Source organism: Eretmochelys imbricata, chromosome 14, assembly GCF_965152235.1.
Source record: "Eretmochelys imbricata isolate rEreImb1 chromosome 14, rEreImb1.hap1, whole genome shotgun sequence".
NCBI lineage: Eukaryota > Metazoa > Chordata > Testudines > Cheloniidae > Eretmochelys > Eretmochelys imbricata.
In genome coordinates this window covers 56,159,611-56,176,421 of record NC_135585.1, presented here as the reverse complement: position 1 = coordinate 56,176,421, position 16,811 = coordinate 56,159,611, and the positions used below count along the sequence as shown (strand labels likewise).

At 64.9% G+C, this 16,811-nt stretch overlaps 2 protein-coding genes across 4 annotated transcripts; one reads left to right on the top strand and one right to left on the bottom strand.

Annotated features, from left to right (window-relative positions):
* Positions 1-171: 171 nt before the first annotated feature.
* VPS52 (VPS52 subunit of GARP complex) lies at positions 172-11,629 on the top strand. Of its 2 annotated transcripts, XM_077833196.1 has the most exons (20): positions 172-295; positions 2,583-2,667; positions 2,899-2,951; positions 3,036-3,111; positions 3,432-3,499; positions 3,781-3,956; positions 4,185-4,335; positions 4,523-4,623; positions 4,967-5,099; positions 5,328-5,385; positions 5,544-5,677; positions 5,977-6,132; positions 6,259-6,377; positions 7,113-7,236; positions 7,533-7,628; positions 7,910-8,017; positions 8,582-8,647; positions 9,184-9,295; positions 9,538-9,656; positions 11,062-11,629. In XM_077833196.1, the coding sequence occupies exons 1-20, from the start codon at positions 227-229 to the stop codon at positions 11,206-11,208; spliced, it is 2,151 nt and encodes a 716-aa protein (XP_077689322.1). In that variant the 5' UTR covers positions 172-226; the 3' UTR covers positions 11,209-11,629. The 2 variants fall into 2 exon arrangements, with proteins under 2 accessions (XP_077689322.1, XP_077689323.1); XM_077833197.1 differs by lacking the exons at positions 9,184-9,295; positions 11,062-11,629.
* A 459-nt stretch (positions 11,630-12,088) lies between these two features.
* On the bottom strand, positions 12,089-16,428 carry RING1 (ring finger protein 1). Of its 2 annotated transcripts, none has more exons than XM_077833198.1 (7): positions 16,318-16,428; positions 15,070-15,168; positions 14,588-14,748; positions 14,122-14,337; positions 13,371-13,682; positions 12,811-12,979; positions 12,089-12,520 (listed from the first exon to the last, which is right to left on the bottom strand). In XM_077833198.1, exons 2-7 carry the CDS (start codon positions 15,145-15,147, stop codon positions 12,419-12,421), a joined length of 1,038 nt encoding a protein of 345 aa, XP_077689324.1. In that variant the 5' UTR covers positions 15,148-15,168; positions 16,318-16,428; the 3' UTR covers positions 12,089-12,418. The 2 variants fall into 2 exon arrangements, with proteins under 2 accessions (XP_077689324.1, XP_077689325.1); XM_077833199.1 differs by having other exon boundaries at positions 16,276-16,319.
* Positions 16,429-16,811: the final 383 nt, after the last annotated feature.

Genomic DNA, 16,811 nt, shown 5'->3' with positions numbered 1-16,811 from the left:
CCCTCTATTTGGTGGGGGTGACCCCCTTCGACTCCGGGGGCCATTTTCATGCCAGTCACTCTCTTCCGTTCCCGAAAGGAGGGGTTTGTTACCTTATTTCCGGTAACACCTCTACCCCCACCCTGTGCATCATGGGAGTTGTAGTTTTTTTTAAGGCGCACGGCCGGAAGTGAGCCCTTGGAGGCCCGGATGCGGCTGGAGCGAAAGAAGGAGCGGGGCGGGGACGATGGCGGCGCTGAGGCCCGATGAGGAGCTGGGGCTGCGGGCGACTGAGATGGAAGAAGAGGAGGGGATGGTGAGGTTCCCACAGCCCAACTTCCGGTCCCCAGGCACCCCACTTCCGGCCCCTCCCAAAATAGGCCCGTGGTAGGGAACCGCCTCCTGGTGTCCAAATTGGCCCTCACCTGTCATCTACCTCCCCCCCCCCCGCAACGTGCTGCGGGGCGGGTCTGGGCCTGGGCAGGGTTTGCAAGTGACCCCCTTAAGGGCTGTGTGAAATGTGGGAGCCTGAGGCTTCTGTGACCTTTGACCCTGACCCCAGTGACTCCAGGCCCTTGCTTGCATCACCCTGACCTCTGACCCCAATGCGCCCCCTTGACTGTTCATGTGACCCCTGATCCTCGTAACCTCTGCCCCCCTGAACCTCCTCCCCTCCCCCCTCTGGTGCCCCTAATGCCCCGGACCTCTGCCCCTCCCCCTGCTCTGTTCCCTCTCTCTGCGCCCCCACCCATGACTCAGCTGCCAAGGGCCCCACGTTGCCCCTCCCATCCGGACCCGGTGGCTCTGCCCCGTGGCTGGCCTGGTGCGTGGGGCTGCAGCACCTGGTGGCCATGTGTCCCGAACTTCAAGGGACGTGATTGTTCCCCTCTATTCGACACTGGTGAGGCCTCATCTGGAGTACTGTGTCCAGTTTTGGGCCCCACATTACAAGAAGGATGTGGAAAAATTGGAAAGAGTCCAGCGGAGGGCAACAAAAATGATTAGGGGACTGGAACACATGACTTATGAGGAGAGGCTGAGGGCACTGGGGATGTTTAGTCTTCAGAAGAGAAGAATGAGGGGGGATTTGATAGCTGCTTTCAACTCCCTGAAAGGGGGTTCCAAAGAGGATGGTTCTAGACTGTTCCCAGTGGTAGCTGATGACAGAACAAGGAGTAATGGTCTCAAGTTGCAGTGGGGGAGGTTTAGGTTGGATATTAGGAAAAACTTTTTCACTCAAAGGGTGGTGAAGCGCTGGAATGGGTTACCTAGGGAGGTGGTGGAATCGCCTTCCTTAGAGGTTTTCAAGGTCAGGCTTGACAAAGCCCTGGCTGGGATGATTTAGTTGGGGATTGGTCCTGCTTTGAGCAGGGGGTTGGACTGGATGACCTCCTGAGGTCCCTTCCAACCTTGATATTCTATGATTCTATGATTCCTAAACACCGAGCGATGTTTGCGACCCTCGCTGAGTGCTGACCATGTTCCCTCTAATTTTTCCCACCCATGTGCGGAATTAATTTTGTTATGTGCACCGATGCATAATCACCCCCATATTGGTACTCGTAACAAAATTCATGTAGTGGGGTTGGGGCCGGGGGGTGCGGGGTGTGGGAGGGGCTCAGGGCTGGGGCCGAGGGTAGGGTGCGGGGGGGCGTGAGGGCTCTGGCTGGGGGTGTGGGCTGTGGTGTGCGGCCGTGGATGAGGGTTTTGGGGTGCAGGCTGCCCCAGGGCTATGGTGGGGAGAGAGGACTCCTTCCAGCTCTCTCTCCCCTTAGCAGCACCTGGGCTGGGCAAGGAGAGGTGCCTCTCCCCACCACGGCAGCTCTGGGGTTGGGGCTGCAGGATAGGTACCCCGGCCCCGGTAGGTCCGAGCTGGGGCTGGGTTCGGACTGCGGGAGGGGCGCCCTGGCAGGGCCAGGCCAGGGCTGGGAGAGGGGTGCCGCAGCAGGTCCAGGCCGCAGCAGAGTTGGGGCTGGGGGAGGGATGCCCCATCCGTGGTAGGTCCCCGAGTGGGTTCCCTGAGTGCCTGCACGGCACTGAATAGGCTGCTGTGTGGCCACGCAGCTTACAGGGAACTTAGGCGCTGACCCTTGCCAGTGCTATGTATCCTCTGTCTCCACGTTAGCCATGATCTTTCACCCTCTGTGGTGCCCCCAACCCCCCATAACCTCTGATTCTCCTATCCCCATCCATCCACCCTTGCTCCATATCCCCTGAACCCACCTTCAGCTGTCATCTTTGACCCCACACTGCCCCCCATGACCCTGGGACCTCCTGTTTCATGGGTGATTGAACCCCACTGACCCCTTTTTGTGCCCCACACCCCATAGCTTCCAAGTCCCATTCCATGCCCCTGTAGTCTTTTATCTCTGCAGTGAACTCTATGTTTGTGCTCCCTTCTTGACCCCCACTTGTCCCTCTGTTCCTAGCCCACCCCGTAACCCTGCGCTCTATTCCCTGAACCTCTATAGCGCTTACACCCCCCAGCCTCCGGCCTGTCTAGCCTGGTTACTAGTTGTACCTCCAAGATCCCTTCCCCAGAGCCTGCTGGAGCTCACTGCTCCCCCACAGCCCCCCGTAACTGCCTGCCCTGCACTCCCTAGGGCCGTGGAGAGGAGCAGTCGCTGCAGCTGAACCTGGGGGACCTGGACCTCACCTCCGATGAGTTCATCCTGGATGAAGTGGACAGTAAGTGCGGGGGGGCCTTACCCCTGCACAGCAACCAATGGGGGGCAGACAGTGATCTGGAAAAGTGGGGGAGGGCTGTGAGGTGTGGGAGACCAGGAGTAGTTTGGGTGGATGGAGGGAGGTGGAGGAGCACTGTGGGGGGGGGGGAATGCAGGGAGGTGGGGGTACTGTGGGGAGGTGGGTTTGGGGGACGACTGTTATTGGGTACTGACCCAGTCTTCCCTCCCTCAGTTCACATCCAAGCCAACCTGGAGGACTCCCTGGTTCAGGAGGCGCTGAAGACGGTAAGTTGCCCCCCTCCTCCCTTTCCTGAGGCAGGGGCCCAGCTGAACCCCCCCAGCCCAGGTGACTCTCCCCTCTCTCCCCAGGGCATGGATCTGCGGCAGTACTCCAAGCAGGTGGAACTGGAGCTGCAGCACATTGAGCACGCCTCCATCAGGGACTGTATCCTGCCCCATGGAGTCCCCCCTAGGGCCCACTCTCCGGGCACAGTGTGGGTGGGGGCTGATGGGGGGAGGCTGGGAGGAGGTCTCCGTGTCAGGGGTAGGTCCTTGCACCCTGGCTGTACCGCTGTACCGCTTCATATCCTGGGGTGTCTCCCTCCACACCAGCAGAGAGGGGTGTTAAGGGGCAAACCCTTCCCCAGGAGAAAGAGGAAAATGGCCCCTACCCAGGGCCTCTCACGTGCATTCCCCCCGCCGCCTGGCTGGCTTGGCCCCCCCGTCCCCTCTGCCTATTTCCTTAGCAGCCTGCGTGCCCTGTAGACATCAAGGAGAGCAAGAACATCACCTCCCTGCACAACCAGATCACCGCCTGTGACGCCATCCTGGAGGTGAGCCCCTGGGAAACCCCCAGCCCCTTGGGTGCCGCCCTCCAGTCCCCCACCTGTAGGTCACTGCCTGTGTTAACATCCTGGAGGTGAGACCTGGAACCCCATGGGAAACCCCCACAACCTCCTGATGCCCCCAAACTCTCCCCACTCCCCAGAACACTGTCTGCAGCCTTGGCCCCCAGCCCCAGCAGCCCTCCCTGGGGTGTCTCCCAGCCCCTGCACCTCCTTGCCAGGGAGGAGGGTGTACATATCTCTGACTGTTCCCCTCCCCCCGCCCCCAGCGCATGGAGCAGATGCTGAGCTCCTTCCAGTGCGACCTGAGCAGCATCAGCTGCGAGATCCAGACGCTGCAGGAGCAGTCAGTGGCCATGAACCTGCGGCTCAAGAACCGCCAGGCCGTGCGCAGCCAGCTCAGCCAGCTGGTGGACGAGCTCGTGGTGCCAGCTGCTATGATCAGGTGGAGGGATGGGCTGGGGGTTGGCCGCTGTGGTCAGGTGTGGGCTGGGAGGTGTGGGGAGGGCACTGTGGGGGGACAGGTTGCAGGGAGATGGGGGAAGGTGCTGGTGGGTAGGGGGGCTTGGGGTGCTGGCCACCACCTCTGGGGGGAGACTGTCTCCTGGGCCGGATGCGCAGGCTGTGAGGTGTGACCCTGGGATGCCTTTGTGCCTGCCCCCTGTCCCCCCAGCACCATCCTGGAGGCCCCGGTGACCGAGCAGGACTTCCTGGAGCAGCTGCATGAGCTGAACAACAAGATGAACTACGTGAAGGAGCAGGCCTTCCGCGAGACCATGGCCTGCACCGACGTGCACCACGTGCTGGACCGGCTGAAGGTCAAGGTGAGCCTTGCCCCAGGAGACCAAGCTCAGCCCTTCTCCAGAGCTGGTCACACGGGTGTCGCAGGATGGAGGTGCGGGGGGTGTGGAGCTGAGGGGGGTGGGGAGGCACTGGGAGGAAGGGGAGGGTGTCCGTGTGGGCTCAGCCTGCCCTGTGGTCCGTGATCTGCTCCCCCTCAACCCCCTGCAGGCTGTGACCAAGATCCGGGAGTTCGTCCTACAAAAAGTCTACTCCTTCCGTAAACCCATGACCAACTACCAGATCCCCCAGAATGCCCTGCTCAAGTACAGGTCAGCCATGGGTTGGGGGATAAATGAAAATCTCCCAGAATGTCCTGCTCCAGTACAGGTCAGCCATGGGTGGGGGAGGGGGTGCTAAACGGGAATCTCCCAGAATGCCCTGCTCCAGTACAGGTCAGCCATGGGTGGGGGTGGGGGTGCTAAATAGGAATCTCCCAGAATGTCCTGCTCCAGTACAGGTCAACCCATGGGAGTGGGGACGGGAGAGTACGGGGATCTCCCAGAATTCCCTGCTCTGCTACAAGTTAGCCAGCGGGCATCTGGGGCTATGGCGCTCTCCCAGAATGCCCTGCACCAGTGGCGGGCAGTTCTCCAGGCTGACGCCCCTTGGCAGGTTCTTCTACCAGTTCCTGCTAGGGAACGAGCGGTCGGTGGCACAGGAGCTGCGGGAGCAGTACGTGGAGACCATGAGCAAGATCTACCTGTCCTACTTCAAATCCTACACCAGCCGCCTCATGAAGATCCAGGTGAGGGGAGCGTGGGGCAGCCCTCGGGGTGGTGGTGTAGGGAGCCCCATAGGGCAGGCGTGTGGGGGTGGGGATTCCCACACACTGTGCTCTGGTTCCCCCCCATGTGAATGACGGGGTGGGGATGGGGGAATCCACCCTAACCCCCGCCGTCTGTCCTGCAGTACTGGGGGGAGGGGCTGGGGACCCCACACTGACCCCCGCCGCGTCTGTCTGTCTGTCCTGCAGTACGAGGAGGTGGCGGAGAAGGACGACCTGATGGGAGTGGAGGATACGGCCAAGAAAGATATCCTGGCTCCCTGTGCCTGGACAACTGCATTCCCCGGCACCCTGCAGGGAAAGGGTGTGGGGCTGTGGGGTGAGGGGGCTGGCTGGGAAGGCAATGGGGAGGGGGGTTGGGCGGGGCAGCATCTCCCCGCTCTTTCCCTTGACACCCTCCACCACGGTTTTTCTCAAAGCCATCGCTGAAGAACCGCAACACAATCTTCACTCTGGGGAACCGGGGCAGTGTGATCGGGGGGGCCGAGCTGGAGGGGCCCATCATTGTGCCTCATGCCGCCCAGAAGAGCGATGTCCGCGTGAGCAAGTGGGGTTCTGGGGGGCTGAGACCCTGGCAAGGGTCAGGCTGTGGGAGTGGGGAAGGAGATGGGGAGGTGGGGGACAGGAGGCTTGGCCTGGCTGGGGTGGAGGAGAGGGAGGCTGTGACCTCTTAGGGCCAATGGATCAGGCGGGTCACTGGGGAAGCAGGTTGGGTGGGGGGCTGGGTGTGTATCCCTCCCCCCCAACGGCAGTACCCCTTGGAGTTGCTGTTCGCCTGCCAGAGGGGTTGAGGGGGGCTGTGTCCTCCCCCTGAGCAAACACCCTCCCTCCCCGGCAGTACCCCTTCGAGTCGCTGTTCCGCAGCCAGCACTATGCTCTGCTGGACAACAGCTGCCGCGAGTATCTCTTCCTCTGCGACTTCTTCCTGGTGACGGGGCCCAGCGCCCAGGAGCTCTTCAACGCTGTCATGGGCAAGACGCTGGCCATGTTCCTGGTGAGCCTGGGGAGGGTGGGGTGGCTCGGTGGGAGGTGATGCTGGGGTGTTGCTGCAGGGAGTGGGTGGGAGATGGCGGCTGTTGGGGGCTCTCAGCCCCTTTGACCCCATGTCCGTGCACCCCAGAAACACATGGACGCGTACGTGTGTGACTGCTATGACAGCATTGCCATCTTCCTCTGCATCCACATCGTCCTGCGCTTCCGAGCCATCACGGCCAAGCGCAACGTCCCCGCCATCGACAAGTGAGTGTGGGCCCGCCCTGCTATGCCGTCGGGTGAGAGCCCCGGGATCCTGACCCACTGCCCGCACGGTGCCGGGAGAGAGCTCTGGGATCCTGGCTCCCAGCCCCCTGCTCTCATCCGCTGCACCCCACTACCCGCTCGGAGCTGGGAGACAGCCCCAGGGTCCTGGCTCCAGCCCCCTGCTCTGACCCACTGCCTGCGCGGTGCCAGGAGAGAGCCCTGGAGTCCTGGCTCCCAACCCCCTACTCTGACCCACTGCACCCCACTACCCGTTCGGAGATGGGAGAGAGCCCTAGAGTCCTGGTTCCCAGCCCCGCCGCTCTACCCCACTAGACCCCACTCCCTTCCCAAAGCTGGGGATAGAACCCAGGAGTCCCGGGTCCCAGCCCCTGCTCTGACCGCTGGGCCCCACTGCCTGCGCAGTGCCGGGCGAGAGCCCCGGGGTCCTGGCTCCCAGCCCCCTGCTCTGACCCACTGCCCGCGCGGTGCCGGGTGAGAGCCCCGGGGTCCTGGCTCCCAGCCCCCTGCTCTGACCCGCTGCACCACCCTACTCGCTCGGAGCTGGGAGAGAGCCCTAGAGTCCTGGTTCCCCGCTCTACCCCACTAGACCCCACTCCTTTCCCAGAGCTGGGGATAAAACCCAGGAGTCCCGGGTCCCAGCCCCCTGCTCTGACCGCTGGGCCCCACTGCCCACTCAGATCCAGGAGAGAACCCAGGCATCCCGCTGCCCCCCAGGTACTGGGACACGCTGCTGGAGATCCTGTGGCCGCGGTTCGAGTACATCCTGGAGCTGAACATCCAGAGCATCCAGAACACAGACCCCCAGAAACTGGGCTTCCTGGACACGCGCCCCCACTACGTAGGGGGGATGGGCACGGGGTGGGGGGGATGGGGAGCTCACCCTGGGAACAGTGGGTAGTGTTGATGGGAGGGGCTTGAGGGGTGAGGGGGCTTTGCAAGGTGTGGGGAGTTAGTGGACGCTCATATGGGGCGAGGGGGGCTAGGGCTGTCGGGGAAGTGGGGGGACTGGCCTAGGGCAGGGTGAGTAGTTTGCAGGGGGTTGGGGTGTCGGGTGGAGATCAGAGAATGCCGGGGGAGGAGCGTCTGGGGGTCCCTGGGAACCCTGCTGTGCCCTCAGGCCCCTTTGTCCCCCAGATCACACGGCGCTATGCGGAGTTCTCCTCTGCCATCGTCAGCATCAACCAGACCTTCCCCAACGAGCGAACCCACACGCTGCTGGGGCAGCTGCAGGTATGGGGGGCCCTGCCCTGCTGGGGGCGGGCTGCAGGTCTGGGAGGGAGACACAGCACAGTGGGGGGCGCAGTGCATACCAGGGTGGGCCCTGTGCTGCCAGAGGGCTATGGGTACTATGGGGAGGGAGATACAGCCCAGGAGACCCAGGAGTCCTGCGGCCGGGGGGGAGCTGGAGTCCCTCAGGCCCATGGTGGTGGGGCCCACCCAGCCAGGGGACCCTGGGGTCCCTTGGGCACTGGGGTCACTGACTCGGCCCCTCAGCCCCTGCTCTACCCCAGGTGGAGGTGGAGAACTTCGTGCTGCGGGTGGCGGCTGAGTTCTCATCGCGCAAGGAGCAGCTCATCTTCCTCATCAACAACTACGACATGATGCTGAGCGTCCTCATGGTAACAGCCCCCCACGTGCTCCCCCAAGAGCCAGCCTGTGCCCCCTGCCCTGGGGAACCGGCGCCCCCTTGAGGGGACAGGCCCCGCATCCCATTCCCCACCCCTCTGAGCCTGCTAGTCCCTGCCCTGGGGCTGGATGGGAGCTGACGCCCCCAGAGAGGAAAGTCCCTGTGTCTCATTCTCTGCCCCCCTGAGCCTGCCAGTCTGTGCCCTTGGGCCGGATGGGAGCCGGTGCCCCCTAGAGGGGACAGACCCCATGTCCCATTCAAACCTCCCCCAGCCATTTACCCCCCTGCCCTGGGGCCGGCTCAGGGCCAGCGCCCCATAGAGGGGAGAGGCCCTGTGTCCCTTTCCCTGCCTCCCTCCCATCGAGCCAGGCAGCCCCCCCACCTTGGTGCTGACGGCCCTGCGGTGACAGGTCACACACGCCCCCACTTGGTGCTGACTGCCCTGGGGTGACAGGTCACACCCTCTGCCCTGTTCCCTGCCGCCCCCGCCCCCCCCGGCTTGGTGCTGACGGCCCTGGGGTGACAGGTCACACCCCCTGCCCCATTCCCTCCCCAGGAGCGGGCAGTGGAGGAAAGCAAGGAGGTGGAGGGCTTCCAGCAGCTGCTTTCAGCCCGGTCCCAGGTGAGTTCCCATGCGCCATGCAACTAGGGCCAGAGTGTGGGCTGTGGGTCCAGGCAGGGGGCACTGACCTGGGGGGTGGGGATCTGGAACAGACGGGGGTGCAGGGGAACGGGGGGGCTCTGGAACAGACGAGGGGCACGGTGAGGAATCCGCTGAGCCCGAGCTCCGTCCTGGGGTCACAATTGTCCCTTCTGGCCTTGGAATAGAAGAATGCGTCATGTGGCCTTTTGGGGGGGAGGGGGTGGAGGTGGAGTGGGTGTGGGGGAAGGGGGTCTAACCACCTGGTGCTACCCTAAGGCCCCCCCATGGGGTCTTCCCACCCAGCGGAAACCTTCCTAGGGAGCCCTGATCCCAGCCTGGGACCCTGGGGTAGCAGATGAGTGGGGGGGCAAGGTGCTGTGCTGGGCGGAGGGGGCAGTGCTGGGGTGGGAGCGTGGGGAGGATGGGGGGGCAGGGCTGACGCTGGGATGGGGGTGGGAGTGTGGGGAGGGTGAGGGGGCAGGGCCGGCGCTGACTCTCTCCCCCCCCCCCCCCAGGAGTTCATCGAGGAGATCCTGTCGCCCCCGTTTGGGGGGATGATCGCCTTCGTCAAGGAGTCGGAGTCACTCATTGAGAAGGGGCAGCTCGACCGGCTGCGTGGGGAGGAGGGTGAGACACAGGGACCCCCCCTGCCCCCTACACGATGAGGGTGACAGACAGGGACCCCATTCCTACCCCGTTGTCTCCACCCCCCCACTGGCTACACCAGGAGGGGAGCTGCAAGGGTCCCTCAGCTGACAGTGTGAGCCTGTCCCTCGTGCTGGGTTCTCTATAATTGGGTTCCCCAGACTGGGGGGTGGTTCTAGGCTCCACCCCCACCCCGGTGGCACTGACCCCCCGTCTCTCCCCAGCCCGGGTGACCCAGCTGGTGCGCGGATTCTCTACCACGTGGAAGGCCTCGGTGGAATTGCTGAGCCAGGACGTCATGAGATCCTTCAGCAACTTCAAAAACGGGACCAGCATCATCCAGGTGAGACGGGCAGCGAATCACAGAGCCAGAAGGCTGGCAGGGACCCCCAGAGGCCACCGAGTCCAGCCCCCTGTGCTGAGGCCAGGCCAAGTAAGGCCAGCCTAGCACCACCCGCCCTGGGGAGCTTGTCCAACCTGGCCTGAAAAACCTCCAGGGATGGGGATTCCCGGGTGTGGGGGCTGGTCTGGGGTCCCAGCCTCCCCCAGCGCCTGGTCCGGGGCTTTGCTGCCCGGGGAGTTAGAAAATGTTTCCTCATCTCCAGCCGGACTCACCCCTGCTGCAGAGTGAGCCCCTTGCTCCGCGTCCTGCCTCCCAGGGACCCCCATCCTTTCTAGAAGAGCCCAGGGCAGAGCTGAAGGCTGCTCTCAGCCCCTCCTCAGGACTAAACGAGCCAGGTGTTTTTAACCTGATCTCACAGGTTGGGTTCCCTAAGCCTTTGTCACTTGTGGTGTTCTCCTCTGGCCTCTCCCATTTGTCCCCAGCTCTCCTAAACTGCAGGGCCCACAGCTGGACACACTCTCCAGCTCCGGCCAAGCGGGACAGTTACCACACAACACCCCTGTTAACGCAGCCCAGCGTGACATCAGCCTTTTCCACAGCGGCATCACGGGGCTGGTTCACACTCTGTGTGATGCACTGTAACCCCAGCTCCTTCTCAGCGGTGCGCCCCCCAGCCAGCTAGGCCCTAGACTGGAGCTGTGTGTTTCAGTTCTTCTGCCCCAGTGACTTACTTTGCACTTTATTGAATTCAGACCCAGTTCTGCAATGTGTCCGGGTTGTTTTGAAGTCTAACCCCGCCCGCCACAGTGCTGGCAACGCCCCCACCTCAGCCAGGGGTCAGCTGCAGATTTTATAAGCAGGGTCTCGGCTCCATTCTCTAAGCCATTAATAAAACTATTGACTAGGACGGGAGCCAGGACTGACCCCGGCAGCACCCGGAGATACGCCCTCCCAGTCTGACAGCACCTGCCAATACCTAGTGTGCAGACAGGCTCCCCGCTCTCAGTCACTTCATGTAGCCCCCACATCCCTTGTTTGCTGAGGAGACTGGCCTGGGGGGCTGTAGGTAAAGCGCAGCTTCCTCCCCAGACCCCTGGCAGAGACGGACGGGAGGGGGGCTGGGATGTTATTTAGAACCCTGTTACCCTGCATCTGCTCACCCAGTGAGGGGCTAATCACTTGGCCCAGCAGCTGCATGGGTATTGACCTTACATATGGGAGGGAGGGGGTGTCTGCCTCAGAGCCAGCTCCCGCCAGGTGCAGGGGGCTGGAGTGCAGGGGAGGAGGGGGCACCGAGGTCCGTCAGGTGTTAAAGAGTGGGGATGTGCCACTGTCCGGCAGGGAGAGCCCTGGGGGGGGATGGACATGGGGGGGCTCTGACTCCCGCACGCTCTCTCCCCTGCAGGGGGCGCTGACCCAGCTGATCCAGTACTATCACCGCTTCCACAAGGTGCTAACTCAGCCCCCCCTGCGCGCCCTCCCGGCCCGCGCCGAGCTCATCAACATCCACCACCTCATGGTGGAGCTGAAGAAACACAAGCCTAACTTCTAGGAGAGGGGAGCCTGCACGTGCCCCCCTCCAACCCTGCCCCTGGCATGGGCAGATCGGCGCAGCCCCCTTCCCCGTGTGGGCACAGGGGTGGTCTGTGCCCCCTCCCCCCACCTGCCCAATGCACTGTGGGGAGTGGAAGATCCTTGTCCCACATTTTCCCCTGCCCCATGCTGCTATAACCTCCTGGGACCAGTCCAACCCCAGCACTCCCCACCAACCTGTGGGGCCCCTATGGTTGGGGGGTGGCTCCAGGCTGCACCCCTCTCTGCCCTGCAGGGGCTCCCCACAAGGGAAGGGGAAGGTGAGGGACCTGCAGGTGGGTGTCGGGGGGGGGGGGGCTCTCTTCTCCCCTCCAGATTGCTTGTGTGTGTGTGTATCTAACTTTGAACAGTGACAATAAACTCCCTGCTACTCACTAGCTTGTTTGGGACCCCTGGCATGTGATGGGGGAGGGGCAGAACAGCAGGGAGGACCCTCCCCCACCCTAGCACAGGGAGGGGCGATGGGGTGGGACTCAGGACCTGCAGCTGGTACCTGGCTCAGATACAGGTGCTCCAGCTGCCTAGACTCCCCCAGCTCAGACCAGTGTGTCCAGTTCATCCAGTACCTCCCCTCCCACTCCAGCCTGTAACCCCTCCCCAACCCAAGGGGGAGCCAGGACTCTTAGGTGCTCTCCCAGCTCTGGAAGGGGAGTAGGGTCTGGTGGGCTAGAGCAGGATCGGGGCTGGGAACCAGGACTCCTGGGTCCTCTCCCTAGCTCTGGGGGGGAGTGGGGGCTGGCTGGTTAGAGCAGTGGGGTCTGGGAGCCCAGTTCTCTGAAGATAGGGCCGAGGCTCCTCCATCTTCCCCCCCAGACCCCAAGAGACTCAGACGCTGATGCTTCAAAGACCCAAATTGCTTAATGAGCCACAAACAGCAGAACCACTGTGAAAAGCCCCCAAAGCAAATCCCCCCCACAGCATGGGGGGAAGCAGCAGGCATCCCTGTGCAGGGGAGGACAAAGCAGAATCTAAGGGGTGCCCCTTAGGGGCAGGCGTCTGTCCTGGGAGCAGCACCCCGTCCTTGGGGGGATGTTTCCAGCTTTTGGGGGGCCCTGCCTGGGCCCCCAGCCCTGCTGGCTCCAGCGGCCGTACACGGGGGCGCAGCAGCAAGGCGATCGCTGGGCTGAGTTCCATGGGGGGACAGGCCAGTTCTGGTCAGAGGGGCCCCCCTACTTCTGCTCCTTGGTGGGGGCATAGTACAGCTCCAGGGGCTTGGTGACCTTCCAGAACTTCTCGTTCACCAGTTCCAGGGTGAGGGAGCCATTCAGAGTCTGCGGGGAGATGGGGTTAGTGGGGGGGGGGAAGAGCGCCCCCCTGCTGCCCCCGCCCCCCACAGAACAGCCCCCTACTGCGGCAATGGGGCCAGTCCTGACTGCCAGGGGAGAGCGCCCCCTGCTGCCCCCGCCCCCAAGTGCATCAATGGGGCCAGCCCTGACTGCCAGGGGAGAGCGCCCCCTGCTGACCCCTGACCCGCAGCACAGGCCCCTAGCGCTGACCCCCGACCCGCAGCACAGGCCCCTAGCACTGCCCTAGGGCCAGCGTTGCCTCCCAGCCCCCGTACCGTGAAGGGCCCCCCGGAGGTGGTGATGTAGATCGTGTACTGCTTCTCGCTCACATCCTCCAGGCCGGGGGCCTCGGGGCCAGGGGCTGGCGCCTCCTCCAGTGCGATGCGCAGGGCCAAGTACTTGGAGAGGTGGTCCACCGTGGCGTTAGCCGTCGTCTTTACGTACCTGCCGGGCACAGGGCAGGGTGAGGGGGACTGCCTGGACTGCAGGGGGGAAGTATGGGTGCTGGGGGGGGGGTATGACTGCTGGGGGGATGGACACAGGGGCAGGTCACTTTGGAGGCTGCGCTTGGGAGAGGCGCAATGGGGTGGGAGCGGGCGGGCATATGTGACAATGGGGTGCTGGACTCTTGGGGTCCCCAGGCTCTCCCCTCTGCTGCAGCTGGCTCGGGGGAATCGTGGAATAGAGGGGCCCCTGGAGGCTGCTCTCACCTGATCTGGTAGAACTCCCACTTCCTCCCAGCACGGGGAGCAGCCTGGGTTCTAGGAGGGGGACCCTGGGGCTCGGGGGCTCGTGGAATGGAGGGGCCCCCGGATGCTCAGGGGGCTGCTCTCACCTGGTCTGGGAGTATTCCCCCTTCTCCACCAGCACGGGGTGGGGGCGGAAGACGAGTTCGATCTCGCTGCTGCCCGGCTCGACACCCGGCTCGGGGGTCCCACAGCCCCCCCCGTCATGCGAGGTCTCAGGGTCGGGGTCAGGCTCAGGCCCCGAGTCGTCGGAGGCGCGTGAGCGCTTGCGGCTGGGGCCGGCCTCAGGGTGGCTGGGGGCTGAGGCATTGCTCAGGTGGGAGCGGCTGTCGCAGTTGTCCTCCCCCCCGCTGAACGTGGTGTTGTCGGACTCCTGGTGCAGCTTCCGCACCCGCTGCGCCCTGGGGTGGGGAGGAGCAGAGCGGGGTTACTGGGGGGAGGGGCAACGGAGGGGGGTTATCTGGGGGAGGGGGAGCAGAGGGAGAGCGGCTGGAGGGGGGAAAACAGTAGGAAACTCCCTGCAAAACCTGTGGGAAATGCCAAACTGAGCCAATAGACGCAGCACTCGCTTTGGGCCGGACCCCTCAGCCGGCCCCAGCCCCCCAGAGCAGGGCATTGAGAGCAGCGCTAACGGGTGGGATTTAGGGAGGGTGGGGAGGGTCCCGAGGGACGGGCGGGGGGGCAGGGGCACGGCTATAGCGACACCCTGGTTCCTCTGCACACAGAAACTGTGGTAAAAACCCAGGAAATTCCGTGCCAACAACAGTGTGAAATGCGGCCGTGATCCTGGGGAGACCCCTGCCCGCCCCCCCCCAGGACGCCTCGGTCCTGCCCCCCCACCTGTGCATGGCCTGCATACGGAGCCCCTCCTCGATGCTGCTGCTGAGCGCCTGCTGGTTGTGGAGCCGGCTGAGCTTGGCCAGCACCCGGTCCTGGTGCGCCTCGTACTCGTCCCGGCTCGGGTAGATCTTGGAGATGAGGGCGTCGAAGTTGGGGTCGGGACGGAGCGAGCGCTTGGAGACCAGCTTCTTCCGGCAGGTGGGGCACTCCTTGTTCCTGCACCGAGGGGGGGGGTTATCCCGGGCATGGGCGCCCCCAACCCGCCTGGCCCTTCCGCAGCCACCCTCCACCCAATACACCCCTCAGTGACCCCCCGACCCACCCAGCCATTCCCCAGCCACCCCCACCCAATGTGCCCTCCAGCAACCCCCCACAACCCCAGGTCTTCTCTGACCTGCTCCCAGGCAGCCCCATCCCTTCCCCAAGACTCCCCCTTCACTTCCGCCTCTCCCCGCGGCCCCCGCACCCGCTGCGCAGGGCGGTGACGATGCAGTCGGAGCAGAAGCGGTGCAGACATTCCTTGGTGGTCATGGTGTTCTTCAGCATGTCCAGGCAGATGGGGCACATCAGCTCGCTGTGCAGGCTGCGCGGGGACACCGCGATCTCCGTGCTGTCCATGATGGCCTCCTGCCGGGGGGGGGGGGGGGGGGGAAGGGTGTCAGAGCCCAGGCACCCACAGACCAGCCACCCGCCCCCCCCTTCCAGCCTGGTCTCCCCATGCCCCCCCTTCCAGCTCAGTGCCCCCACAGCCACTGCCAGCCTGGTCTCCCCCAGCCCCACCTCCCACTTTGGTGTCCCCCCAAGCCCAGCCCTGTGTCCTCACCCCCCTACCCCACCAAATCAGATCAATGGGTCCATCCAACCCCCCGCCAAGCCTGTTATCCCCACCCCGTCCCATCCCCCAGCCCAGTCACCCCCTCGCCTCTCTCCCCCCCTCACATGTCTCACCTGGGGGGTCCGGTGCAGCTCATACAGACTCAGCTCCCAGGTCTTGCTGGCGCTCTGAGCATTGGCCGGGGTCGCCATGGTGGTGGGGGCTGAGGGGAGCTGGGGGAGAGACAGATTAATGGGGAGCAACCAAAGCTGGGGTTACCTAGGAAGCCCCCCACATACACTGAGCCCCCCAAAGGCTGCCCCTTGAGCCTCCCACTCTTCCCCCATATCCCAGCCCCCAGAACTGCCCCGCCTCAAGTCACTAGGCTTCCCCCCCATTCCCAGCCCCCCCAGGGTCCCCCCAGTTGCAGGGTCCCCCCCATCCCCAGCCACCCAGGGTCCCCCCAGCTGCAGGGTCCCTCCCATCCCCAGCCCCCCAGGGTCTCCCCAGCTGCAGGGTCCCCCCCATTCCCAGCCACCCAGAGTCCCCCCAGCTGCAGGGTCCCCCCCATCCCCAGGGTCCCCCCAGCTGCAGCATCCCCCCCCAGGCCCAGTCCCCCAGGGTTCCCCCAGCTGCAGGGTCCCCCCCCAGGCCCAGCCCCCCAGGGTTCCCCCAGCTGCAGGGCCCCCCCATCCCCAGCTCCCCAGGGTCCCCCCAGCTGCAGGGTCCCCCCCCAGACCCAGCCCTCCAGGGTTCCCCCAGCTGCAGGGCCCCCACCATCCCCAGCCCCCCAGGGTTCCCCCAGCTGCAGGGTCCCCCCATCCCCAGCCCCCCAGGGTCCCCCAGCTGCAGGGTCCCCCCATCCCCAGCCCCCCAGGGTCCCCCAACTGCAGGGTCCCCCCCCCATCCCCAGCCCCCCAGGGTCCCCCCAGCTGCAGGGTTCCCCCATCCCCAGCCTCCCAGGGTCCCCCCAGCTGCAGGGTCCCCCCCCAGGCCCAGCCCCCCAGGGTCCCCCCATCCCCAGCTCCCCAGGGTCCCCCCAGCTGCAGGGTCCCCCCCCAGGCCCAGCCCCCCAGGGTTCCCCCAGCTGTAGGGTTCCCCCATCCCCAGCTCCCCAGGGTCCCCCCAGCTGCAGGGTCCCCCCCGAGGCCCAGCCCCCCCAGGGTCCCCCCAGCTGCAGGGTCCCCCCCAGGCCCAGCCCCCCAGGGTCCCCCCAGCTGCAGGGTCCCCCCCCAGGCCCAGTCCCCCAGGTTCCCCCCAGCTGCAGGGTTCCCCCATCCCCAGCCCCCCAGGGTCCCCCCAGCTGCAGGCTCCCCCCCATCTCCAGCCCCCCAGGTTACCCCCAGCTGCAGGGTGACCCCCAGGCCCAGCCCCCCCCTCACCGACTCTCCGAGTCCAAGACACAAACAACGTTTTTTTCCTCCTTCACTTTCGGGGGGGCGGGGCCTCCCCTCCACCAGAGACGTCACTTCCTCCCCTCCCTCCCCGTGACGTCAGGCACTCCCCCTGCCCCCGCCGGTGATGTCACCCGCCCAGCCACGCCCCCTCCCGAAGCGTAACGGGGCGGGCGGGGATCCCGGGGAATCCCCCCCTAATGGGATCCCCACGGCCCCTCCCCCAGAGAGACCCCCCAAATGCCCTGGAGAGACCCCCGAGACAGAGACCCCCCCAGCTCCCCTTAATTGGACCCCCCAAATCCCCTGGAGAGACCCCCGAGACAGAGACCCCCCAGCCCCCCTTAATGGGACCCCCATGGCGCCTCCCCCAGAGAATCCCCCGCCCCCCCGGAGAGACCCCCCCCGAGCCCCCCTTAATGGAATCCCCACGGCCCCTCCCCCAGAGAGACGGCCCCAGACCCTCTGGAGAGACCCCTGAG

Excerpts from the sequence above, each read along its gene's own strand:
- VPS52 (XM_077833196.1), top strand. The coding sequence starts at position 227 with ATGGCGGCGCTGAGGCCCGATGAGGAGCTGGGGCTGCGGGCGACTGAG. Across the intron at positions 3,957-4,184 it reads GTGCCAGCTGCTATGATCAG|CACCATCCTGGAGGCCCCGG; the intron begins GTGGAGGGATGG and ends CTGTCCCCCCAG. Across the intron at positions 4,624-4,966 it reads AATGCCCTGCTCAAGTACAG|GTTCTTCTACCAGTTCCTGC; the intron begins GTCAGCCATGGG and ends GCCCCTTGGCAG.
- RING1 (XM_077833198.1), bottom strand. The coding sequence starts at position 15,147 with ATGGCGACCCCGGCCAATGCTCAGAGCGCCAGCAAGACCTGGGAGCTG. Across the intron at positions 14,338-14,587 it reads GTCACCGCCCTGCGCAGCGG|GAACAAGGAGTGCCCCACCT; the intron begins GTGCGGGGGCCG and ends CCCTCGGTGCAG. Across the intron at positions 12,980-13,370 it reads GGGGAATACTCCCAGACCAG|GTACGTAAAGACGACGGCTA; the intron begins GTGAGAGCAGCC and ends TGTGCCCGGCAG.